Genomic DNA, 27100 nt, shown 5'->3' with positions numbered 1-27100 from the left:
ACACAGGCAGAGGGAGAAGCAGGCTCCATGCCAGGAACCTGAAGCAGGATTCGATCCCCAGACCCCAGGACCACGCCCCGGGCCAAAGGCAGACACTAAACCACCAAGCTACCCAGGATCCCCTGTAAAAACAGATCCTAAGTGATGCTGATGTCCATGTATATGCATGAGCCATCACCTCAAAGGCAGTGAGCCTGGGGCGCTCACCGACCAAGCAAGCCCCGTACAAACTGTTTACATGACCCAGCATCTCTCTCCTTTACCCCAAGAAAAGCCCAGAAGGGTTCAAGCAGCAGACCGAAGTGAAAGAGAAGGACTAATGTTCATGTAGGAAATGCTACGGGCTTGACATTACACATGCTTTACCGTGTGATCCCTTCCAAAAATACAAAAATAGTGAGGTAGCTACTATTCCCTCATTTTACAGATTAGAAAACCAAGGCTCAGGTTACTTTGCCAAGGAAATCGGTAGAGACTGGGAAGTAGGAGAATTCAAGGATTTGGCTGGATTCAAAGGAGATTCAGGAATTTTGACTCAAAAGTCTATTGTTCTTTATACTTTCAAACTTAACCCAACATTACATAAGAAACTGTTCAGGTGCCCTTAGGTCTGGCACCAGCTAAGCTATTTGGCAGATGCTGACACGGGCTGGGCAAAGGTCTCAGAACCTGGCTGAGCCTGCACCAGAAAACCAGGCTTACCTCCTCTTGGCTCTGAGGATCTGGTCTTTTAATCTCCAGGTAGAAAGTGAAGAAAATAGGTCAAGCTATCCTAAAAGACCAAAACCAAAGCCTTTCGTGATAGCAATAGCAACATTTTAATATGCCCAAATTATGTAATATTCGGCCTAAGCAGAACACATGCAACCCCCTGCCAATGGCAGCTTCAAGCATCTGCTTTTTTTTTTAAGATTTTATTTATTTATTCATGAGAGAAAGAGAGAGAGATAGAGAGAGAGAGGGAGAGACACAGGAAGAGGGAGAAGCAAGCTCCATGCAGGGAGCCGGATGTGGGACTTGATCCCGGGTCTCCAGGATCACACCCTGGGCTGAAGGTAGCACTAAACCACTGGGCCACCAGGGCTCCCCCAAGCATCTGCTTACATGGTCTTTGCATCTGCTGAGAATAAGGTTCTTCAGGGTGACTTCTGCCCTCAAAGGCCTCTTGTATTCATCCAAGCAACTAACTACCAGACCAAGTCCTGGTTAAAAAATTTGAATAATGGAAGCTCTGAACATAAATCCACAGGAAAGAAACCTCTCACTCTAGCATTTTCCCCATAGCACCCACAGGTGTATAACTGTGAGGACAGCAGAGTGCCACAAAGCAGCAAGAGCTAACTTTAAACACTTCCTGCAGGCCAGGCGCCTCCTGGCCTCTCCCCCTCAGAAAGGGATACGGGGAGCAGAAACACAGCACAGCGGGTTCACCTCCTGGTTCCACCACTATGACTTCCTGGGGCAATCACTTAATCTCCCAGGCTCCTTCACTGGTAGAGTGGGGACAACAATACTTATTTAAGTGCAAAATCAAGTAATTTCAGCAATGTGCTACCCAATAAACCTTTATTCCTTTCCTTGAGATCAAGTCTTTCGCATTTCTCTTTGAAAGAAGATGGTGACCCTAGCATTGCCTTTCTGTCCACTCCTGCCTGGACTCTGCCTCTCCAGCCCTGAGGACCACAGGTGCCTGGGTGCACAGCCTGTGGCTCTAGGCAGGAAGGACAGCAGGCTTTTTCTGCCTGGAGCTGGAGGGAGCAGCCCTGGAGCCCCAGGACCAGAAGGCCTGAAGCCACCTGTGGATGCAGCAGGTAGGTGAGTGCTTACCTGTGTGCTGTCTAGACTCCCAGGCTCTAGAGGTAGAGAAACAGCTGAGAGAAGATTTCCTCCCCCTGAGCCTCAGAGGATGAGCAGGGAGGAGCACCAGAAGGGTTCTGCTGGTTATCAGCTGGTGACACAGGGAGGGCCGCTCTCTCTCTCACCCTCAAATACTCCCCAGCCCCATGGGCCCACAAAGAAAGATAAGCCCCTTCCCAAGGGTCTCAGAGCAGAACGTGGCATGGCTTAGAAAACACAACACACATCCAAGAAGAGAGTACTATGGACAACTTCAATTTGAAGAAATAATAATAGTCCTCAGAGATTCAATTGCAACACATACAGGAAAAAAAAAAGATTTCCTGCCTCTTAAAAAACAAAAACAAACAAACAAACAAACAAAAAACAGAAAAAACACAGACTTCCAAATAACCTCTTCACATAAAGAGAAGGTGGAGGTAGTCACGCGTGATTTTTGAATCAGAAGATCAAGTCAAGAAAGCACAAAGCAAGATTACAAGTGTGAAGAGATGGAAATCTTAAAGGAGAAGATAGGGGACTTTAAGGCTGTATCCTAAGACTGAGAGAAATGGGCCAGATGAAGAAGGAGCAATAAAGGGCACCTACTCTGGACAGAAGTGATAAGAAAAGACACACAGAGGCAAATGCTAGTAACCTTTCTGAACCTAAGGATAAAAGGGGGCAGGGGGAAAGACAGCCCTTCAGGAAGAATGAACTCATACCCGAGATGGAAAGGCACACAAACAGGCTAAGAACAACACCGCAATACTGTTGGAGCAGCCCTGGATAGTGAGAGAGCTCTGGGTACCAGGTTCCCCAGGCAAGATCTCATTCTGCTGCCAAGAAAAAAAGAAAATTCACAGTGTCTACTACTAGGCACATCACATCACAGCAGAGAAAATTAAGAAAAGGCTCTACCAGGGATCCCTGGGTGGCTCAGCAGTTTAGTGCCTGCCTTTGGCCCAGGGCGTGATCCTGGAGTCCTGGGATCGACTCCCGTGTCAGGCTCCCTGCATGGAGCCTGCTTTTCCCTCTGCCTGTGTCTCCGCCTCTCTCTCCCTCTCTCTGTGTATCAAACAAACAAACAAACAAACTTAAAAAAAAAAAAAAAAAAGAAAAGGCTCTATCAAAATACAAACCAAAACCAAGACCCCATGGACAGAAAACTGATGGCCAATGACCAAGGCTGAACGGCTGATGCCAACCTCAATGTCATTTCTGATGCTCCAGAATGATGGCTGATCATGTAGGTTCCCACCATGCCTAAGCAGCATTACTACCTTAAGTGATAGATGCACAAGACCTGTAATTCAGATTTGTTATGAATATCTGAGCATTCATTTGCACATTCAATTCTGTATTCTAGGCATAACTCAGGCTGAAAAGATAACCTCATGTGCTTTCTATGTTGAAATTCTATAAGTTAAAATACAAATGTGTAATTGTTATGGTAAGGGTAAAATGTTGCAATAAAGACTGAAAAAGCAGGGGGTGCCTGGGTGACTCAGTGGTTGAGCATCTGCCTTCAGCTCAGGTCTATCATCCCGGAGACCCGGATCAAGTCCTGCACCAGGCTCCCCATGGGGAGCCTGCTTCTCCCCCTTGCTTATGTCTCTATCTCTCTCATGAATAAACAAATAAAATCTTAAAAAAAAAAGTGACAGCGATAGGCAGTCCAAGATGGACTCAGAGGACAACCATGAACTTATCTCCTCCCACAGACACTCTGGATCTACAGCTAGGTATAAAACAAATCCTTCCAAAAAAGACCTGAAAACTAGCTCTTCCACAGGAAGATGGGTAGGAGAGGCAGAGACATGGTTTTGCCCCAAACCCTAACCCAGTGCAGTAACCCACAATCAGAAGGCCTCTCACAAAGGAGCTTTCTCCCTTGGCACCTGTACCAGAGAGATGAGCCCCCAAAATGTCTGGCTTTGAAAAACAATAGGGCTTAAGTCTAGGAGACCCAAAGCGCTGTAGAGGACAGAGACTACACTCTTGAATAGCTTGTGCACAGACTCACTCAACCTTGGGACTGGAACAAAAGCAGCAGTTTGAAAAGTGCCTAGATTATTTGTGCAAAAGATTTTTTTTTTTAATATTTTATTTATTATTTGAGAGCGAGCGAGCACGAGAGCACATGCAAGCGTGTGCAAGTGGGGGAGAAGCAGAGGGAGAGGGACAAGCAGACTCCATGCTGAGTGTGGAGCCTGACCCAGGGCTCAGTCTCATGACCCTGAGATCATGACCTAAGCAGAAATCAAAAGGTGGATGTACAACTGACTGAGCCACCCAGGTACCCTGTGAAAAAGATGTTTGCTCACCTTACAGTCTGCCAGAGGGGCAGGGGCCTATTGGGACTCTCTCCTGGAAGGAGGCACTGGTGAGCACCATTCCTACACTCTCCTTCTGCCCTGCTAGCGCTGCTAGTTTAGGCAGGTGTGTGTAGTCCCTGCACCTCCCTCGGCCCTGCCAAAGTGGGGGGTGCACTCAGCCCCTGAGATCTCCCGTGGCTGTACTAAACTAGAGGTGTACACAGTTCTTGCAATCTCCTACTGCCCTGCCAAAACTAGGGGCATGTCTACCCCTGCACTGTCCAACTGCTTCACTAAAGCCAGGGAGTGAGCACAGACCAAACAGGGGACTCTCCTTGATCACTTGGCTCCAGTGGCAGGCAGGGGCTTATATTCCTGACTCCCTCCCATACTGAAACAATCAGAGAGATGGTTCTTGGCAGGCCACCAACCCCAGGGCACTGCAGAGACCGCTGACTTAAACACATCCCCAGATTTCCTGTGAAAAAAAGCCTTTTCCTTGTCCTAGAGCTTCAACCTCAGAGGCCAACTTCAGGTCTGCTACATGTCTGGAGGCTATGAAAGTGCTCCAAGGGAACAGAGGCCAGGAGATACCATCTTTGCACTCTCCCTAGGCCTTGCTATGTAGTTCACCAGTACCTCCCAAGAAGGAGCGGATACATTCATCCGGAGTCCTGATGTTTGCAACTGCTGCCCAGAGTCTGTTTGCAGGTCCCAAGGGCTGGGATGCCTGCTTTGGGGTGCAAACCCCTTACTCCTCAGGGAGAAGCTCATGCTTGGTAAACCTCCAGACTGCCTAGCAGGGTTTACAATCGCAGTCCCACAAGACTGTCTAGACAAAAAGCAATAATACTGGGGCACCCAGGCGGTTCAGTTGGTTAAGCATCCAGCTCTTAGTTTCAGCTCAGGTCATGATCTTGGAGTCATGAGATTGAGCCCATGTTGGGCTCCACATTCAGCAGGAGTCTGCTCCGTTCCCTCTCCTTCTTCCCCTCCCCACGTTCACATCCCTGCTCTCTCTCTCCCTCTCTAAAATAAATAAAACTTTAAAAAGAATGGATGAACACAGTGAGAACTTCAATAAGGAGATAGAAAATACAAGAAAGTACCAAATAGAAGTCACGAACTAACGAAAACAATAAGTCAACTGAAAAATACACAAGAATGTTCAACAGCAGACTAGATGAAGCAGAAAGAAGGATCAGTGACCTGGAAGACAGGCGGTGGAACTCACCCACAGAGCAGCAAAAATAAAAAATAATCTTAAAAAGTGCAGATAGGTTGAGAGACTGATGGGGCAACATCACATGGAATAATAATGTTCACATAATAGGGGTCCCCGAGGGAAAAGAGAAAGGAAAGGGGGCAGGAAACTGATTTGAAAAAAAAATAATAGCTAAACAATTCCCTAAGCTCAGAAAAGAAATAGACATCCAGATTCAGGAAGCTTAGAGAGGTCCAAAAAGAGAACTACATTAAGACATGTTATAATTAAAATGTCAGAAGTTAGAACTGACAGAAAATTTAAGTAACGATACAAGGCAGAGTAACAGAGGTTGGATAACATCGTAATTATAATCTTTGTAGAATTATATCATGTATTAGCCTAAGTCATACTAAAGCAAACAGCCCTGAGGAATTTAATGTTATAGTCATTTAATTAATTCAGGCTAGGAGTATTTCAAGAAAAAGTCCTATTTGGGAATTCTTCATCTAGTGATGATAAACTAAAGTCAGAAAGTCAACTCTGTCCCCTTTAAACTTCAGGAACAGAAAAAAAGTCCACAATCATGTCTAACACCATCCACAATAAATCACTTTCAATCCAGTCCTGAAAACTAATATATAGATTAGGAAGAAAGCATTACAGAAAAATTTCATTTTCATTAATCAAGTTTTAAAATATAACAGGCCTTACAAAAATGCCCTTTAGAAAGACAATTCCTTGAAGTTTTAAGTCAATGGAAACTAATGCTACCCTCAAAATACATGTTGAAACAATTACTGTAGATTACCACTTTCCATCCTCAGATGAAAAATTGTCAAGAGTCGCCCACACTGTGAATCCTAAAGAGAACTAACATGCTCTTTCTGTATCTTGTACAGCAGACATGTGGATGTGCAAACACATCCAGAAGGCCTTTGAGGGCTGACAGCCTGCTGGAGTAATAAGGAATTCATCAGTGTTTCTGGCTTTCTGGTGGGCCCAGAGAATTCTAGGTAACCAAGCTGATGTGTCATGAGAGTACAAGTGTTCCCTATGATGATACAAAGACGATACGTATCACCTCCTCAGGGCAGACACCAAAATCCATGTTCGTATACCAAAATCTGAGACACATACATATATTAAGAAATGATTTTGTTATCTTGAAAGAAAAACACATTGTTCCAATGCCACGTTCCTAGTTTTTCCTCAAGTGACTATAGGTAGTAGCAACTGCAGTCAGAAATATCAGAAATAAAAAAGTGAGGGCAACATCTGAAGTTTACTCCTGCAAATATTTAGAGAACATCTGTGAGCAATACACATGGGATTACATCAACAAAATTGCACCATCTCACATACCAGTCAAATCCTCAAGTCTAAGAGATGGAGGAAGTTTTGACCTTCCAGAGCTACTATTAAGGAAGAAGGTGGAGACAACACTGATATAAGTTCCTACGTTGGCACAAGAGCCAAAAATACCTTGCTTCTCCATAACCCCAACTGAAAGTAAACCTCTCACTTCATAAATGTGCAGTACAGTGACTATAAGTACAATATTGCCTATAGCAGTATGAGAAATTATTCCTGTACTATATATTGTCAACCTTTTGAATTCTGACACCTAAAATGTTTAATAATAAATGCTTTTTTTAAAAGAACAAAAACTTCAGGCTGTATCTTTATTCTAGAAGTTCACCCTACAACTGGCTTCAGTCTTAGGCAAACATTTAGCAATTTGGAAAAAATCTACATTTGGTGCTTTGTGTGTGTATAAAACAAAAGCACAGTAATAAATCTTTAAAAGTGAAATAAGGATTCTTGATACAAAAGATTTTGTTCTGGGGAAAACAGCTGGGAGAACAGTGTGTTGTTTTCAAATGATGGTGGAGGAATATGCATTTAATTATGAGAGAGGGAAAGAGAATGAGACAAAATACTATTAAAATAGAAATAAATTATAATTAATTGATATTCAACAAGGGTATCAAACAATTACATGGGGAAAGAATAGTATTTTCAACAAGTGGTGCTGAAACAACTCAATATTCACATACAAATGAAATTGGAACCCTACCTCACACCATATAGAAAAAATAATTCAAAATACATCAAAGACATAAATATAAGATTAAAATGATAAGTTCTTAGAAGAAAACAGAGGTAAATGTTAGTAGTCTTGAACTTGTCACTGCCTCCTCAGCTATGACCCCAAAGCACAAGCAACAACAACAACAACAACAACAAAATATATATACATATACATATATAAATGGAACTCCATCAAAATGTCAAAGTTTTGTGCTTTCAAGGACACTATCAATAAAGTCAAAAGACGAGCCACTAAACGGGAAAAAATATTTGCAAATCATATACCTTATAAGAAACACATATCCAGATTGTATAAAGAATTCTTACAACTCAAACAGACAACCCAATTAAGAAATGGACAAATGACCTAAATACACATTTCTTAATATGCAAATATATATATTATATATATGCATATATAATATATATATATAGCCAATAAGCACATGAAAATATGCTCAACATCACTAATCATTAGGGAAATACAAATCAAAACCACAATGAAATACCATCTCCTACCCACGTGGATGGCTACTATCAAAAATCCCTAAAACAACAAGTGTTGGCAGGGATGTGGAGAAATTGAAACCACTGTACACTGTTGGTGGGCTTGTAAAAATGGTGCAACCACATTAGAAACAGGTAATACCTCAAAATGTTCAACACATAGTTATCATATGACCCACCAATATCACTCCTGCATATATACCCAAGAAAAATGAAAACTATGCCCACACAAAAACTAGTTTATTCATAACAGCATAAAGACAACAACCCAAATGTTCATCAACTGATGAACAAATTAAAAAAACAAACAAACATGATCTATCCAATCAATGGAATATTATTCAGCCTTAAAAAGGAATGGAATTGTGATACACACAACACAGATGAGCCTTGAACACATTCTGCTAATTGAAAGAAGCCAGTCACAAAAGACCACATGTTGCATAATTTAATTTATATGGAATTTCCAGAATAGATAAATCTAGGGAGACTGAAAGTAGATTAGTGGTTGCCTAGGGCTGGTGGTGATGCTAAGTTTCTTTTAGACATAACAAAAATGTGCTAATGGGTTAGAATAGTATAGTTAATGATACTTAAGGCCATTAAATTGTACACATTAAATGAGTGACTGGTATAGCCTGTGAATTATATTTCATTAAGCTGTTATCACAAAGATGCAAAGAAAAGAACTTCTGCATTCATCAAGTAGAAAAAGCATGAACTTGATTAATACATCAAAAATGGGGAAAAGAAAAAAGCAAAATAAAGATGGAAGGAATAAATCATGCCTGTTTTTTATTACTTTAAACATATACAGACTGACTTCTCCAACTAAATCAAAAGTGCCATCAGGTGATGGTAAAAATACATGCTCATGCTGTTCAAGAAATATACTTAAAATGGCAAAAAAGGGTTGAAAAAAATTTACCCGGCGTGGAGATACTAGGCATGAAGAGGAAGCAGGAATGGCAAAATTAATAGCAGATAAGCTGGATATCAGGTTATAGGTACTAAGATGACATGATTAAAGGTACAGTTTGGAAAGACAATATTAAAGGTCTAAGTATGTATACACCTAACAATATGAAACCTAACAACTCTAAAAATGCAAGAACATGGTAAAATTTTAGCTCTTCAAATGGGAGTACCTACTAGAGAGAAAAAAACAGAGGTGCCTGGGTGGTTCAGTGGTTGAGCATCTGCCTTTGGCTCAGGTCATGATCCTGGGGTTCTAGGATTGAGTCCCGCATCAGGCTCCATGCAGACAGCCTGCTTCTTCTCCCTCTGCCTATGTCTCTGCCTCTCCCTCTGTGTCTCTCATGAATGAATGAATGAATGAATAAATCTTTAAAAAAAGACACAGAAAATAGACACCCTTTCTTCCATCAAAAAAACATACATTTTTTCTTACACCTATAAAATGCCACATTTATAAAGATTAACTGCATATATGGCAACAAAGAAAACCTTTACAAGCCTTCCAAATTAAAGATTTAAAGGACAGTTCTTTGATCACAATCCAGTGAAATCTGAATTAAATCATTAGGTAACAAAAAATGGTAACCACATAGAAATTAAATATACTCTTCAATAAAGAAAAAATCAAGAAAAAAAAAAAAGACTAAAGAAAATCCTGAAAGCAATGGAAAGGAGGATACACTCTAAGGAGATTTTAGTGTCAAACGCTTTCAATTTTAAACATTGTTTTTAAGAAAAGAAACGCTGTATTCATTTAAACCCATCAGAAAAGGACAGCTCAATAAATCAAAAAAAGAGAGACATAATTATAATAAAGATAAAATTTTAAACTAATAAAAAACATAAGAGGGGCAAATAAACTCAAAGTTGGTTCTTTGAAAAGACTAATAAAACAATAAAAGACCTCAAATGCCCTATTAAGGATAAGAGGGAAGACAGAGAGTGGGGGGGGGGGGGGGGTTCAGGGAGTGGGGGGAAAAGAGGAAGAGACAGAGAGAGAGAGATGCAAAACAGATAAGGAATTTGAACAGAGATATAAAAGCAAATGTGTAATATAAAAGCAAATAGAAGAATCATTAAACTGCAAGACATTTTATGGTAACAAATTTGATAACCTAGGAGAAATGATTTCCTCAGAAAACAAAATCATCCAAATGATTCAAGAAGTGGAAAATTAAAAAAAAAAAAGTACCAAGACCAGGCAGTTTTGCTGCTGAATAACCCATCATTCTACTGTTAAATGGCAATAGGCAATTAAAAAATAATAAGCCAATTCACTTTATGAAGCTGAGCATGATTTTAATACCCAAACCTGGGAGGGATGAGAGGAGAAACTATTAACGAATCTGGCTTATGACAGATTAGTTACAGAAACTGAACTAATGTTAGCAAATAACAGAAGTCATCCATCTATCAAAGGGATACATCCTGAGACCAACTTGGATTTATTCCAGGAAATTAAAGGAAGCTCAAGACCAGAAAAATCAATAAAATTTACCTCATCCCTAAATTAACTCTAAAAAACTCTAAGACCATAGCAATAAATGCATCTGATAAAAATGAAGGCATTTGATAAAAGTTTAGCAGCCATTTCTTACAAAAATTAAGATAAGAACAGAAGGAAGTTATTCATGAAGTATTATTAAACAAGAAGTGCTGCTTGATCAAGAGGCAGATAAAACAATGACAAAACCTCCACACGTGCATGGGTAGGTACAAATGGGTTCCTGGATGAGAGCACCAAGTTGCCAACAGGGCCAGAAGCAGAGGTGAGGAGAGGAGATTTTTAACAGATAAGAAGGGAAAATCATGTAGGATATCAATGCAATAAGATGCAAATGAGATTGGATGCATTCACATCTCTAATTGTAAAACACTACATGCAATCAGCACTACCGAGAAAAAAGGTACTCTTGTTTTCAACCCCATAGCCTTCACGTACTTTCCCAGTACCAGAGTACAAGGGAAGATACTCTGTTGTAGACATTACAATTCATCGTACTCCTTTTTAAGTTTTTTTTTTAATTTATTCATGAGAGACAGAGAGAGAGAGGCAGAGATAGGCAGAGGGAGAAGCAGACGCAGGACTTGACCCCAGGATTCTGGGATCACGACCCAAGCCGAAGGCACGGAGTCACCCAAGCACTCCATTTTTTAAAGATTTTTAAAATTTATTTTGTCGTAGTCCTTACTGAAAATGTGAATCAGAGCATGAGCTGCAGGTCAAAACTCGGGCACAGCGATGCCACCCCAAGTCAAGCCAAACTCCTGGCTTGCTGAGCTCTGATTCAGTCTCTCACAGGGGCACTTGGAGCTGTTAATAAGGAGCAGGAATTTGAGCAGTCCTTTGGTTTTCCCTAGAGCCATCTGCACCCATCATGTTTACCAAGGCTCTAGCAAAGTGTTGGTGCTGGCACCCTCCCCGCCCCCCCCCCCCACCTCGGGTGCCCTGTTAGCTCCGAGAACATCCTTCTTATGATAGCACCTATTACTTGGCATCACGATGATCTGAGGACCACCTGCGCTCATCACTAGGCTCTATGCTGGCTGAGGGCTAGAACCTTTCCTTGTTACTTCTCAAGTCAGAGTTTCTAATGTAGCACCTGGCACGTCGGAAGTACTGTCAGTATCTGCCAAATGAATGAAATGTACTCAAAACATGAAGTCTGCATTCAGAAACTTCTTTCTGGAGCCATTTGCTTTAATTTCCCGGGCAATTTAAAACATTTCCAATCTTGCTGCCAGTAAGCTGATGGGGGGTGAAGGAATGCTGGCATACCCCACGGACCACATGACTCTGGTTGGTCCTTTGGCAGTAGGGATGTTGAGGGCATTGCTATCGCCCTTAGGAACTCACCAAGATGGGGGAAGGGGTACTTTGCTGAGTGCCTACTGTGTCTGACCCTGTGTGAAGTCACCTGGGACCTGCAGCTGCCCTCTGGGACGTGTCGCTTGAGAGACAGGGCTGAGATGGGCACCCGGGTATGTGTCTGTCTCCAGAGCTCTGGGAACCACATCACCATGCCTTCCCGAGAAGCAGAATCAGACAGCTGCAGATCTTCATTCCTTCCCACCGAAGTATCTCATACACCATCTTCAGAAGTTTAGGCCATACTCTTTAGCCACTCCAGCTTCCCTGAAGTAATCAGCCATCTCCCTGAATTTACCTGCATCTTTTCCAGGATCTATTACTTATCTGCCAGCCTTCTTGAAGATAATGAGTCTATAAATTTTTTTACAGATACTATGAACTTACACTTGCTAATATTTGCATAACATGCACCTCTTTCAATCTTTTTTTCTTTTTTAAAGATTCTTTTTTTTTTAATTTTTTTACTTATTTATGATAGTCACAGAGAGAGAGAGAGAGGCAGAGACACAGGCAGAGGGAGAAGCAGGCTCCATGCACCAGGGAGCCCGACATGGGATTCGATCCCGGGTCTCCAGGATTGCGCCCTGAGCCAAAGGCAGGTGCCAAACCGCTGCGCCACCCAGGGATCCCCCACCTCTTTCAATCTTAAGGAGAAGCTTCTCACTGCGATGGTCTCCAATTTCCCAATTAGGTTTTGTGCCAAGATCCCACTGGAATTCTGCGTGCACGTCCCCTAAGATGCCATAAATTGTGGTTCAGTTTCCCAGCCAGCAGAAGAAAACGAAAACATAATGGAAATCCTGCTGAAATACTACTCAAAGAGCAAACCAAAGGGAACGTATTTATTTGCCTCGAATGCTAGGACCTAAGAAAAGCAAGTTTCATTAGAGGCAAATGAGGAGGGAGGTATCAACTTTCCTACGTGGGCTGTGGAGTGGAGCTCTGCTCACTCACAGCAGCTCAGAATCTTTACGCAGTATACCCCCTCTCCCACCTGCCAAATTCAGCTGTGGATTCTCAGAAAAACTGAAATTTGAGATGTTATGGATTCTCCACCTTCCCCAAATGCAGGAGGAACATCTATAAAAAAGACTCTTAACACACTCCTTAGACAATTCCACTTATTTACATTTTTTCTTCTCAGAATATCATCCTTTATCCCGATCCCTGATCTTCTCTAACAGTTTCCTAAACAAGAAAACAGGTGTCCTCCCACTCCAGTTCCATCCAAAATAACTTTTTAATTGCTTTTGCCATGGGTGCTTTTTGGCAGCTTTGAAACATCAGAATTGCATCAACCTACCAGTCTCTTCACCATCTCGGAAAGAATGGGGGCACTTCTCAGAGGCCCCTGTCACCTGCTCTGGGGTCTGTCCCCTTCTGACCCAGCTGGAGGGCCTTGACAGAAGAGTGTGAGGTAGATTCTCAGACTGTGCCTGGTGATGCCTTACAGGGCACCTCAGGAACTGAGGGGCTGCCAGCGGAGGGGAGGGTCTGGGCTCAGGGACCCTACAACTAACAACTTCAAAGACAGCGCTTGTTTTCCACTGGTTCTTCTATGTAGCCTGGTTTCTCCTCTCTAAGGTTCCTGATTGCCAAAAAGTTTTGAAAATCTAAGTAGCACAATATCCATTGTGGGCCTTTTGGCCACATGGGACAAAAGGAGTTTAAAGGAATAAAGATAAAGCTACCTGCAAGGACGCACCAGCTCTGTGCTTCCCCACACATCTTACTGATTCTCACAACCCTGGGAAGGAGCTCCTGCAGGGAAGGCAGATTCCACTGAGCCCCTTGCCCAAAATCACAGGGTGAGCACATGGCACAGCCCAGGCCTCCTGCCCCCGGGTCCTCTCCAGCCATAAACCTACTACCTTTTCAAAACATCTACAGCTTCAAACCATCGATGTCCAATTAAACAACTCCATCTAGAGCAGCCTATGCACATTGCTTACCTGCAGGATCTTACCTGTCCACTTCCAAAGTTACTGTGGGAATCTCCCAGAGAGAAGACAAAGAATTCATTTTTATTCCCTGGGTTGTTTTCCATCATTTCCCCCTTGTGAATCCTCACACAATGAGTCGACATGTGGCCCTACTAATCTGAACCTGCTTTTCCATCAATCCTCTTTTCTTTAGGGACTGTGCTACTTAAGCAGGCTGTTGTAACAACCCCTCATGAAATGTATGATTAATCAAACAATAAAGAAGTTCATTTCTTGCCGACATAAATTAGTCCATGACAAATATGACTGATGTGTGAGTGGCTTTTCTCCAAAGGGTGGTTTAGATACAAGGTCCTTTCATCTACTGGCCCCCAACATCTCTGACGCCTGGCTCAGAAGAGCTTCCATGTGGCCAGGCCTAAGAGTGGGGTCCACACTTTGGCTCACTTTCCACTGCCCTGAATCCAGGCAGTGGTCTGTCTCACTGCAAGGGATGCTGGGAACTGGGGTGCAGCCACTGCCTGAAAAGAGAGGCAACAGGTGAGAGAGATTTGGAGAATGACACTGGTCTTCAAGAGCCCCTTGCAAGGGACTATCATTAATTAATTGATAGGACCAGCATATACTGTGTTCCACACTTATGCTCTCAATATGATGCTTCCTTGACCCTTAATCAAGGGAACTAGTTCAACTAGGTCACTTAACCTGTGACTCAGTTTCCTTATGTTAAAAACAGGGATGATAATGCCTCACGAGATTGTTTTGAGGATCACATACATTATAAAGTGCTTAGGGGCATCTGGTTGGCTCATCAGTCAGTTAAGAATCTGATTTCAGCTCAGATCATGATCTCGGGGTTCTGGGATAGGGCCCTAAGTCAGGCTCCGTGCTCAGTGAGGAGTCAGCTTGTCCCTCTCCCCCTGCCCTTCTCCCTGCTGGTACAGGGTCTTTCCCTCACAAATAGATAAAATAAAAAGAAAAAAAAAAAAAAGAAAAAAGAAAAGAAAAGTGCTTAGAACACTATCTGGCACATAGAGCGCGATGAACAAGCACTTGTTAAACAGATGAGGGGATACAAGAACCTGGTTCCCCTGCAAATTTCCTTTTTTTTTTTAAAGATTTTATTTACTTATTCATAAGAGACACAGAGAAAGAGGCAGAGACATAGGCAGAGGGAGAAGTAGGGTTCCCGCAGGGAGCCCGATGCGGAACTCGATCCCAGAACCCCAGGATCACAACCTGAGCCAAAGGCAGACACTCAGCCACTGAGCCACCCCCTGCAGGTGCCCCTCCCCTGCAGACTCTGCAAATTTCTAACAGACTCCTGTCATGGGGGTTTCTAGCTCTTAGGAAGTGGGCAGGCGGCAGAAGCCCAAGTGTTGATGAGTTCCTCAGCAGCCAAATTCAGTTTCCTATGCAAGACATAAAACCCTGTAAAATACATCCCAGGCCTACTACAGAACCTTCCTAGTAAGGAATCCATTCCCTCAAGAGCTGCCCCAACCTCTCTTCCACTACTTGGGATGTAGAAAATGCTTAGCTCCTTGTAGACATTTCTTCATTGGTGCTGATTTCCAAACCATCTAGTTCTATGTCCATTCATTCTTTTGTTCATTTCTTTATTCAACAAACATTGAGGACTTACCATGTTCTAATGTGACCAAGACATCTGAGGTCTCAGCACACGTGGGCAATGTTTTAGCTTACATGAGGCTGCGAAGAGGGACAGCAGGAAGGCAGTGATTTTATATTCTGGACACAATGACATCTGAACCAAGACCAAACTAACAAGCAAGGGCTACTATGAAGAACATTCCAGGTATGGGCTCTGCAGGCATGAAGGCTCTGAGATGGGTACATTTTGTGTCGATGGCAGGACAGGTGACCAAAGGGACACTGGAAAGGAAAGCTATGGAACACCTAAGGGTGTTGGAGGCCTTGCAAAGGATTCTGGGATTTCCTTTAGCTTCAACTGGAAGCCACTGGAAGGTTTAAGCAGAAGAGTCAGTAGATGAGCTTGTTTGTAAAAGAGCGCTCTTCTTCCACAGAAGGAATGGGGAGAGGGTGGGGTGTCAAGACTGGAAGCTGGAAATCCAAGCAGATGAAGTTTCCAATATCCTGGCCAAGGAGTGATGCTGTCCCAGTTAGAGTGTAAAAATTTGTAGTTCTAAACTTTTTAGTACAGTGATTTATTAAATATGCAGCTAAATATGGCCAGGGATTCATACTTCTGTAATAACAAAGGAGAGAGGGGCTCTTCATACCATGTGCCCGTCGAGACAGAACAGCATCTTCACATTACAGGATGTTTTAGGTAGCCTAGGAGTCTCTTAGTAGAACATCCCTCCCACCCCGAGATAATACCGCACTTCCTCCCGCCAGTACAGACTTTACCACAGCACCTTGAGTGGTCTCTTTCCCTCTTCCTTCCTGCGGGGGAAGATCACAGGGCTTGTCCACAGATTCCATCCTCTCTAAGTTCGGACTTCTCACCAAACCTGCCCAGGCCCCCACCCCATGGGCTCCCTCCAGCACTTGTAGGTAACACTTAGATTGGTCTCTGAACTAGGGAGCTCAGATTCCAGCTACAGTTACTTGCAATATGGTAACAACTACATAATGTCAAACTGCAGGACAGTCACTGAGAAGGCCCCAGGTCAAGATGCTCGGTTTAGGAGAAGATGGGGCCGCTCAGGGGCACAGTGGCGTACCTTCTCTCCCCTCCCAGCCATTGCCAGAGTTTGAGATGCTCTTTTCCTTCCTCTTCACCTGACTAATCTTTATCAGTTCTTCAAGATGCAGCTTAGGGGCTGCCTCCATCAGAGGTGCCACTTCCCCAAACCGACTGAATTAGGGGGTGTGTCTCCCAAATCCCATCTAAATCCATGTTTACCTTGATGACACTGTTCACCAGAAACTCTTCCTCCTTTTCTTCACCTTGGCTCTCTTGCTGGACCCCAGGAGACATGTCTTGTCATTTTTTTTAAAAGATTTTATTTATTTATTCATGAGAGACACACAGAGAGAGAGGCAGAGACACAGGCAGAGAAGAAGCAAGCTCCATGCAGGAAGCCCAATGTGGGACTTGATCCCAGAACTCCGGGATCATGCCCTGAGCTAAAGGCAGATACTCAACTGCTGAGCCACCCAGGCATCCCAAGACATGTCTTATTTATATTTTATCCCAGTAGGGTTCAAAATGCTTGCTGAATTAATAGATGGCACATCTTGCAGGTTGCCAGTGGGTGTATAAACTGGAAAACTGTTTGGCAGGATGTACTAAAGCAGTGGTTCTTGGGGTGCCTGGGTGGCTCAGCGGTTGAGCATCTGTCTTCAGCTCAGGGCATGATCCCGCAGTCCCGGATTGAGTCCCACACTGGGCTCCCTGCATGGAGCCTGCTTCTCCCTCTGTCTTGTCTCTGCCTTTCTCTCTGTCCCTCTCATGAATAAATAAATAAAATCTTTAAAAAAAAAAAAAAAAAAAGCAGTGGTTCTTAAGGCACCTGGGTGGCTGGGTGGCTCAGCCAGTTAAGCCTTTGCCTTCAGCTCAGGTCACGATCTTGGATCCTGGGATCGAGCCCCGCATTGAGCTCCCCACTCAGTGGAGAGACTCTCTCCTTCTGCCCCTCCCCCTGCTCATGTTCTCTGTCTCCCTGTCTCATGTTTTTACTCTCTCTCAAATAAATAAAATCTTTAAACAAATGGGGGTGCCTGGGTGGCTCAGCCAGTTGGTTGGGCATCTGCCTTCAGCTCAGGTCATGATCTCCAGCCCATGCTGGTCTCTCTGCTTAGCAGGGAATCTGCTTCTCCCTCTCTGTGTGTGCTCGCTCGCTCTCTCAAATAAAAAAATAAAATCTTTAATTAATTAAAAAGATAAATACATACATACATAAATAAAATAAAGCAGTGATTCTCAACTACAGGTGATTTTGCTTCCCAGGAGACATATGACAATGTCTGGAGAAATGTTTGGCTGTCGTAACTAGTGGAAAGGGTGCCACTGGCCCTTCAGTGGGTAGGGGCCAGGGATGCTGCTAAACATCTGGCAATGCACAAGACAGGCCTTCTCAACAAAGAATTATCCAGCCCATAAGGTCAATAGTTCTGAGATTGAGATATGCATCTAACCTGTGACCCAACATACCTACTCCTAAGGTTTATGTGCCCAAGGGAAATGACCTATATGTCCATCAGAAACACAAGAATGTCTGAAGCAGCTATACCCACAGAAGCCTCAAACTGGATACAATGTAAAAAACCATTAATAGGATAACAGAAAACAAACTATTTATATGATGCAATACTACATGCAATGTGAAATTAAAGACTGCAATGTACAATAAGAACTGAATAACCAGACCAAAGTAACAGGCAAAATTAATCGATGGTGATAGAATAGAAGCTGGAATAATGATTACCCCTGGAGGCAGGGGGCTACTGACTGGGAAGGAGCAGGGAAATCTCTGGGGTGCTGGGAACATTCTGGACTTCACTTAGGTTATAGTTACACACACTGTGCTGTGGACTACGACTCATGCACTGTATGTGTGTTACACCTCAACAAGCCTTACTCAATGCAATGGTTCTCTAAGAGCACCCTACCAGCAGGAACACGCTCCGGTGTACTGTCCTCTCTACACAAGATCTTCTAACAGCCTTTCTGGTATACTGCAGGCAGGAGTGTGGTAGGTGCATCTCGGGGAGGCTGTTTCACCAGATATCAAAAACCTTACATGTCCTTAATTCAATTCTGTTTTGATCATTTTGTGCTAAGGAATGTGCTAATAAGGATGTGCACACAAACTTAAGCCTCAAGAATATTTATCATCACATAATAAATAAGAGGGGGAGGGGTCAATGAATTCAATGCCCACCCAGAGGGAACTGTGTAATATTACAGACTCATTAAAACTGACATTCTAAAATTTAAATGGAGAACATTTACGATATATTAATTAGAAGTAAAAAGCAGATTGCCCAATAAGATGTAACTTAAGATAGATGAAGGATACACTCAATATGTTTAACTATGATCATCTAAGGTAATGAGAAATAATGGGATTTCTTAAAATTTTATCGTTCCCCCCCTTAAGATGTACATATATGGTTAATAAATATATAATCATAGTTCTTAAAAGTAAAGGTGAGTTTTGAACTTTAAAACTGAGTACCTGACTTCACAAAACCCCCAGACTGCCAATGTATTCAATGCCCTGCTACCTGCAGAAACACTCTAAACTCTCATCACAATGGCTGAGGCATAGCAGGGATTAAATAGATAAATTTCAGATTTTCTGTCCCCTATCTGACTGTGGAGATTGGTTACACAAATCCATACAGGCATTAAACCTCACAGAACTGCGTATCGCCCCCACCCAAAAAAGGTTAAAAGCAATTCTGTGTAAAAATATGAAAGTAAATACTTCTGACTGAACAAGGCTTTAGAAGCTGCAAAGAAAAAAATAAAAAGCTACAACCATCCCTGAATGCTCAAGTCTACCTAGTTAGAAGGCTAGCATTCCACCAGGTAATCTCATCGCCCCAGACCCTGCCTACAACACCCCATCTGTGTTTCTCTGTGAAGCAGAGGTGATGCTTGTTCTCTGAGTACTTGGGAAGGTTCAGGGTGATGATGAAAAAGCATCAGGGGGACTGCCGGTGATGATCAGTGTCATCCCCACTACCGAAGAGAACCTCTCTCCAGGCAGCTCCTTCTCTGAATTCTCCCTGGTGGTGGCACATGTTTGGTTATTATGGAGCACTCATAAGATGTACCTGGTAGCTCACCCAGACTCAGAGTTCCTCCCGGAGCCACAGAATGTGGTACAGACCTGAACGTGGGAGCAGCTGCTCCTGGACACCACTGACAGGGGCCCAGGTACCTGAGCTCATAAATCCATTATGAAAGGCTCCGTTTAATTCTGGTTCAAGAGAGAGATTTTCCTCCTCTTACTTGTTAGAAAAAAAGATTTTAAGCCAAACAAGCCAACAACAAACCCTAGGATAAAACATTTAACAATGTTAATTTTCAAAGCCCTGTGGTCCTCACCAGCTTCTCAAGGTCATACCTCCCTACTGAATGATTACAGAAGGCTGCTGACATGGTACATGGCAAAAACGCTCCTATGAAGTCCAACCTCTAATATAAAAAGCAAACAGCTCAGATCCCAGCCAGCCACGACAAAGGACCCACAAAGCCGCACACACAGGAGCCCCAGAGCATCTGTGAATCTGTCTGTTCCTTCGCCTCCTCAGAGAGAAGGAATCACAAGACTGCTCAGAATAAGAAACCAAAAGGGCAGAAGCCCAAAAGGCAGCCGGGCCTGAATTTCATGCTGTCTCCAAAGAGTGAGCTCACATGCTGTGTCGGTTATTTGCACAGTGGGCAGGCCAGGCTGACAGCTTGAGGGGGATATTTTAGAGAGATAACTGCAAGTCTGATTTGCAGAGGGTTCTCAGGGCCTTGCGCTCCCAGTAAGCATTTCCAACTCCCAGGCTGACCCTCCACTCACACAGGGGTTAAGAGCCTGCAGCCAGCTCCCAAAACCTGGTCTTTGTATTTAAATCATCTCAAGGGGACACGTATCTCCAGGCACAATCAGAACCTGGGGAGGAGGGGGTGGGGGGGGGAGGAGGGAGGGGACCTTTCCACCCATAATTGCTGGCTGCACTTCTGGAGCACCTGATCCAGGAAGCTAAATACGTGGAAAAAAACAGAAGAGTCTGGGAAGCCTAGAACACTCTGAAGAGCAGCTAGCGGAGTCTCCACTTTAACCCCAGAAATGCCTCTGCCTCCCTTCCCCTCCTCCCCTCAGCTGGGCACCAAGTGTCTCCCTACTGGGTACACTGCAAATGTAAATCAAAATTCAATGGTGCCCGGTGCCCACGCCTCTCTCATGCACAGGGACTCTAGGCCACCAGAGGGTTCCCAGACAGCAGTTGTAATCTCTTTCTAATTAAAAACAAAAACCGAAAAAACCCTAACTGGCCCAAACCAGCAATATGTATTTACATATAAGACACAGTTGCACACATACACGTTCACACACGTCCCTATTTACATACATAAACACGATTTTACAGCAGAAGGTAAGCAAGCCTGTTCCCTAAGTCTAAAACCCTTTGCTTTCCTCACCTGATTCTAGCAGCAACAGCCATTTATGCCACAAATTTTCTTATGAGGGCTGATTACAGATCAAAACACCACCCTCCTGGCTTGCCTCCCTATCCTACCCTACCAGCCCAGTGAGATCTGTTAACAAACCAAGATCAAAGATGGAAGAAAGGCCCAAACTGCATTCCTTGAAAGTAGGGTTAGGGATCCCTGGGTGGCGCAGCGGTTTGGCGCCTGCCTTTGGCCCAGGGCGCGATCCTGGAGACCCTGGATCGAATCCCATGTCGGGCTCCCGGCGCATGGAGCCTGCTTCTCCCTCTGCCTGTGTCTCTGCCTCTCTCTCTCTCTCTCTCTCTCTCTGTGACTATCATAAATAAATAAATAAAAATTAAAAAAAAAAAAAAAGAAAGTAGAGTTAGATTCTATACTTTGATAAACCTCAGAGCCTGAACCTCTTTGCTCTCAGAGCGACCAGGGTGCAGCTCTCAGCCTCTAATAAACATGTCCATCTCCACGCCCCCCCCCCCGCCCCCTGCCACTAGGCACAAGGGTTTTCTCTGCCCAGTGCCTATTTTCAGCTCCCATAAATCATATCATATTGTTTCAGGCAATCTGAACTCATGCTTAATAAACCATCAACCTCACCCCTCCACCACCACCACTCCAAATTTCCCTCAGGGAAAGACTGTTTCAAGGAGGAAAGGAAATTCTTCATTAGGGCTGGATTTTAAAAGCAAGCTTCCACACAAAACCGGAAAACAAAATTGGGTATAAATACCATCAAATAACCACTAATGTCTTTGGTTAAAACGCTTGCCTGGGATTCTCAGGTCTAGGTGTGAGTTCAGTGAACATCCAAACGAAGCAGAGTTTGAACCTAATACTAAATGACACATGATCCTGCACTTCAGGACCATTTAAGTGCTGCAGTAGCTAGATTAAATTGCTCTGATGCAGAATTTCTCTATAGTATAGGTTACTAAGAAACATGATATTGCTTTAAAATTTATTTAGGTGTGTTCATCCTTTCCACACCCACACACTCACGGATCTTCTTCATAACCAGGCCTAACCTAACACAATTCCCCTGTTTTCCCCTGGAGATGTTAGGGAAACAAGAGGACATGTGTCTCAAGTTCCAAGATCAAAAAACTGGATCACAGCACTCACAGCATCAAGTCTGCCAAACCAGAGCTCTGGGTACATACAATTCTTAAAGAGCTAATTTAACGGAAAACAGGCGTCTGGGGCTGCAAGCCCTTAGGACATTCTGGAAAATGTAGGGGGTTTCAAAGGATTATGCAGAGTGACATGACTTTGAACACGCCCAAACTCTTAACCAAAGCCTAAACGAGAACATTTTGTTAAATTTACCCATTCCAAAACACTGCACAGTTAACTGGGACCCTGCAAAGCTCAGTGCGTCCACACTGCAGCCTGCCTGCTGGAGGTTTGCACACCACTCCCTGCTGAGAGTCCAGCCAACCCAACCAGCCTAGCAGCAGGCTGCAGCAATGATGTCCAGATCCAAGCCCAGGCACTGGCCAGGGGTCCCTTGGGTCCGTCCTCCTATGCACTGTATTCCTGACTGGTTGAACAATCCTCAGGCAGAGCCCCAAGAAAAGCCGCATCATGCCGGGTCTGGCCACTCCCTGGTCCTCAACACCACCGGTTGCACACCCTTCCACACAAAAATGGTGTGCAGAAACAAGGCTCTGCCACAGAAGGCTGCTGAGCAAGGCACGAAGGCATCCCGGGACGGGTGGGAACAGCTGGTTGGTCTCTACCTCTCCCAGAGGGCAGAGGCCACAGAGCTTCTGCAGGGTGAGATGTTTTAAAACCAACTCTCGAAAAAGGAGGCAGTAAAAGAGGACCTCAAGCAGCCCCAGCTGCCAGCACTCCTGCGACCTCCAGGTATCAGGGGCTTGACCAAGACGACGGTGGTCGGCAGAACACAAATGGAGGTGTGTTCTGGCCCAAGAGCATACGTACACCTTAACGCTGCTAAACTTGTCGTTTCACTCTTCTCTGCTCTTAGCAAGTGATCCTGAAAGGCAGGGACAAAGTTTTTCAGGATAACTGGAGAAAACACAAGCCAGTGAGGACGTCCTGGGGCCTCTCCCGAGGCTCTCACCGCGCCTCCCTCCAACTGGCACCGGTCCCGCCCCTGGCACCTGGGTAAGGCTGCTCTGGGGCCGTCAGTACAAAGTGACCACACACACACACACACACACACGCAGCGTCAGGTCTTCAGAGTCCCTCCAACGAGTAAAGCCCAACTCAAACGCAGCCCTCAAGCGCGACCCCACAGGTGTTAGGGGCTCGGACGCTCCCCGCAAGTGAGGGGAGGCGCCCCTCCAGGTGCTGGCCGGCGGCGGGGCGTCCTGCGCGCCGCGGGAGCTCGGGGCCCTACGCAGGCAGCTGCACTCCGGCCCCCCAGCCCCGCCGCGCTGGCCCCGAGGCGCCCCGACACGCACAGCTGCCGCGGAGCAGCCGCCCGGGCGTCGGGAGGCGTCGGGAGTCCCCGGGCCGCCCCCGCCCGCCCCCGCCCGCCCCCGCCCCCGCCCCCGCCGCGCCTCACCGCCCGTGTCCTCGAAGCGCGGGGGCGGGCGGTCCCGCAGCGCGGCGGTCCAGCCCGCGCCAGCCTCGTCCTCCTCCGGCTCCGGGGCGGCGGCGGCGGCGGCGGCGGGCGGCGGCGGCCCGGGGCGCTCGTGTTCGTCGTCCGACGAGGCGGCCGAGGAGGAGCGCGAGGCGGCCGACGTGCTGTAGAAGGGGTTCCCGCCGCTGTCCGGGCCCGACTCGCCGAACACGTCGTCCGAGATGTGCAGGCTCTCGTAGCGCGCGCGGGCCGCCTCGAGCAGCGCCGGCGCCCTCCTCCGCGCGCCCCCGCCGCCCTCGGCCATCGCCCCGGCCGCCGCCCGCGCGCCCGCCCCCCACAGCGCCTCCCAGCCGCACGCGCCGGGCCCCGGGCCCGCGCCGCGGCCCGCCGCCCCCCACCAGCGCAGCCCGCAGCACAGCGCCCGCCGCCCCGCGCCCGGCCGGCCCGCCGTCTTGGCCGCCTCGGGCCCGGCGCCCGGGGAAGCGCCCTCGGAGCTGGGGCGCCGCAGGCTGCGGGCCGCGGCGGGACGAGGGGCGCGCGGGCGGGAGGCACACGGGCTGCGGCCGGGCCCAGGCGCCGCCGCCGCTGCCGCCGCTGCCGCCGCTGCCGCCGCCGCTGCCGCCGCCGCCGCCGCCGCCGCTGCGTCTCCTCGGCGCCCGCCGCGTCCCCGCGCGCCCTCCCGCGGCACCCGGCGCTCCCCGGCCGACCTTCCCGGGCGCGAGCCGCCAGGCGGGCCCCGCCTCCTCGCACCTCCGGCCCGCGGGCCAATGGGGAGCCGGGGCGGGGCGGGGCCGGCGCGGGGCGGGGGCGGGGGCGGGGGCGGGGGCGGGGCCGGCGCGGGGCGGGGCGAGGGGCGGCGGCGGCGGCGGGGAGGGGGAGGGGGAGGGGGAGGGCGGCCGGCGGCTCCCTCGCCTGCGGGGACGTGTGCCCGGGACCGCTACGCGCAGGGGGAAGGGAGGACCCGCGTGGGTGCCGGAGGGGGGCGGCGGGGGAGGGGACCCGGCCAGTTCTTCCTGCCGCCCGAGCCGGCTCGCCCAGCGCGAACCCCGCGCGCCGTCCCCCCGGCAGGCGGCGCCTGGCGCCGGGGAGCTGTCCGCCCCGGTGGTTCTGAACCAGGCGCTGCGGAGACTCCAGGTAGGCGGCGGGCCCGAGGGTCGCGCGCGGCGGCCGCTGCTGCGGCGGATGCTCCTGGCGGCGGGCCACAGCCGGCTGCGCCCCGAGCTTCTCTAAGCACAAGGGCTCTCTGGCTTCCGGGAATCTTGCTCTAATAAGGAGCCGGCCTCGCCGGTCCATTTCTGGGGTCAGATGCTAACTCAGTCTTGCTTCAATACCCCGGTAATTTGAGGGTGGCAGGATCTGGTCTTAGTCATTCCCCTCGTCTTTGACGTTTGACACCTTTCAAACTCAAAATATTCGTTACATCCCAAATATTCATTACTCTACCACCACTGTTGCAACATCTTTACTCATACGTTTGATACTCTCGTCTAATAAAATATAGCACAATCACCCAGGCTTCAGTTCTCGGATAAACAATAGAACAGAAAGGTATCATCCACCCGTCTTCCTTGGCCAGGAGTGTGTGGCGCTCATTCTCTTGATGGCGATGCATAGGTTCGGTCCTCTTGCTCCTATCTCCCTCCCACAAATAGTGCAATAATTCATAATGATGGTAATTGGGCCATAAAGTCACTTGCACTCTGAAATAAAATAAATCCACAGAGATGTGAAGGGCTTACAAATCCTACTGGGTATTAACTAAATAATGATTACATAAAAGGAAAAGGCATGTTGCTATTTCTGAGCATGCATAAAGGATGAAGATGCTGGGACCACCAACTAAGGTCAGTTCTAACAGCAGGTGGCCAGCTTCTGCTCTTGCCCTCCCCTCTCAAGCCCCTGTTTCCTCCTCCCGAAGCAGAGCCCATGTAGGGGCATGAATTCATGATAACTACTGAAAGACAATATATAAAAAGGAAGGGATTCACATGACATTGCTTTCTATATGGATTGGCTGATGTATTGTGAAATTGTTTGCAAAGCATTTCAACTCCGTTGGAAGAATTATGCCACAGAAATGAGCTGGTTTCCAGCATATCATCAACTGTGCTAACCAGCAAAAGATTTTGAAGAGATTATATACAAGGTAATCAGACTTCAAAAGGTCAATGATGCATAGATTGAAGATGCAAAGTAAAACTCCAAAGCTCAAGTTCAAATTCTGCAGTTGGGAATTCTGTAACACTTCTGTAAGAGCTAATGTGATCTATAAAAAATATAATTGAATGGGATCTAGACAGTGAAATCTATAGGCAAGAATTCCTTCTCTCTCCAGGTAGCCAATGAAAAAGCAGCTAAAGTGAGTGTGTATTTTAAAAACAATGGCTTGCTTTGCTACCCAGAGGAAGCACAAAATAGAGCAATTAACAGTTACAAGGATGGACACAGTCTTCCATTGTCCCAAATTTGCATTTGCATGGTGCTAATCCCAAAGAAACCATAGAGCCTTTGTGTTTATTGAGCTCACAAGTGCTTGTAGCTCACACAGCACGCAACATTGGGGAGAGGATTATATGGTTACAAAAGAAACAGACTGGGAAATCAAATTGTTATCCAAAAACTTGCCAAACAAAAATTAGATGTCTATGTCAGTTTAGAATGAAGTGTTTAGCAACCAAGTGTTACTTTGTTTAAGCAAGTGTTTCCAACCAAGAAAAGTAAAAATATTTCAGACTTTTAAAGACAGGTGGCTGATTCTCCTTGTGGAAGGAAACAAGGAAAGGGAAGAAAACAATTGGAAAACAAAAACCAAAGAACATTCCCATCTGCTTGGCAACCTCCTACTTGATGCTACCATCATGATTCTACATCATTAACTTTTATAAGTAATGTTATCTGTGAGGATAATTATAGAAGCCGTATTATACTGAGATCTTTTAACTTTGAGTCCTTTACATCTTCCAAGTAATATAACTTTACATAACTATAAGTAATGTAATTAAATAATTTTCTATTAATATTCAGCTTTTGGTTTATAGTCTGCACAAAAGGCTCCAGAGTAGTAAGAGCAATCCATTTGTGCAGTAGATTCCTTAGGTTTTGATAAGCCAGGGATTCATGCTTTTACATAATTGGGGCTAAAGCCATATTTCATTGAGTCTTGGCCTCATTTACTGGTATGTTTTAAGAAGAAAGGAAAAAAAATGCTACCTTTCAAACTATGATACAATGTTTTCTTTTCATTAATATTTCAATTTAAATGTATTGAAAAAGCTCTTTGATAAGTATTTAGACAGATTTTTTTTTATCATGTATCGCCTTAGTGCATACATAAAAATAAAAGTTAAGATAGCTGGTTCATGTTTTTCCAGAGCTTCACATTCAGGATCTCACTATTCTTATTTACTTTCTAACTGAGAGTTTTCAATGCCCAGATTTTTCCCACAATATGTTCCTCCAATCCACAGAACTTCTGTCATGCTACACTTAAAAAATTTTTATTATTGACATATAGCTGACATTCAATGTTAAATTAGTTTCAGGTGTAGAATATAGTGATTTGACAATTCTATTACTCAGTGCTCGCCACAATTAAGCGTATCATCACCTCTTGTCATACAAACGTATACAATAGT

The 27100-nt window shown here is 45.7% G+C and overlaps 1 protein-coding gene across 2 annotated transcripts in view; it reads right to left on the bottom strand.

The window, feature by feature from the left end:
* Positions 1-23772, bottom strand: part of PGBD5 (piggyBac transposable element derived 5) — a 106748-nt gene extending 82976 nt beyond the window's left edge. For both annotated transcript variants that reach the window (XM_038533937.1, XM_038533938.1), the window contains exon 1: positions 23448-23772. In XM_038533937.1, coding sequence (XP_038389865.1) covers positions 23448-23769 — 322 coding nt within the window. In that variant the 5' untranslated portion in view covers positions 23770-23772. The remainder of the gene's footprint in view (positions 1-23447) is intronic.
* Positions 23773-27100: the final 3328 nt, after the last annotated feature.

The sequence above is a fragment of the Canis lupus genome, chromosome 4, assembly GCF_011100685.1.
Source record: "Canis lupus familiaris isolate Mischka breed German Shepherd chromosome 4, alternate assembly UU_Cfam_GSD_1.0, whole genome shotgun sequence".
NCBI lineage: Eukaryota > Metazoa > Chordata > Mammalia > Carnivora > Canidae > Canis > Canis lupus.
Note: the sequence above shows the minus strand (reverse complement) of the source record. Positions and strands in the feature narration are given on the sequence as shown.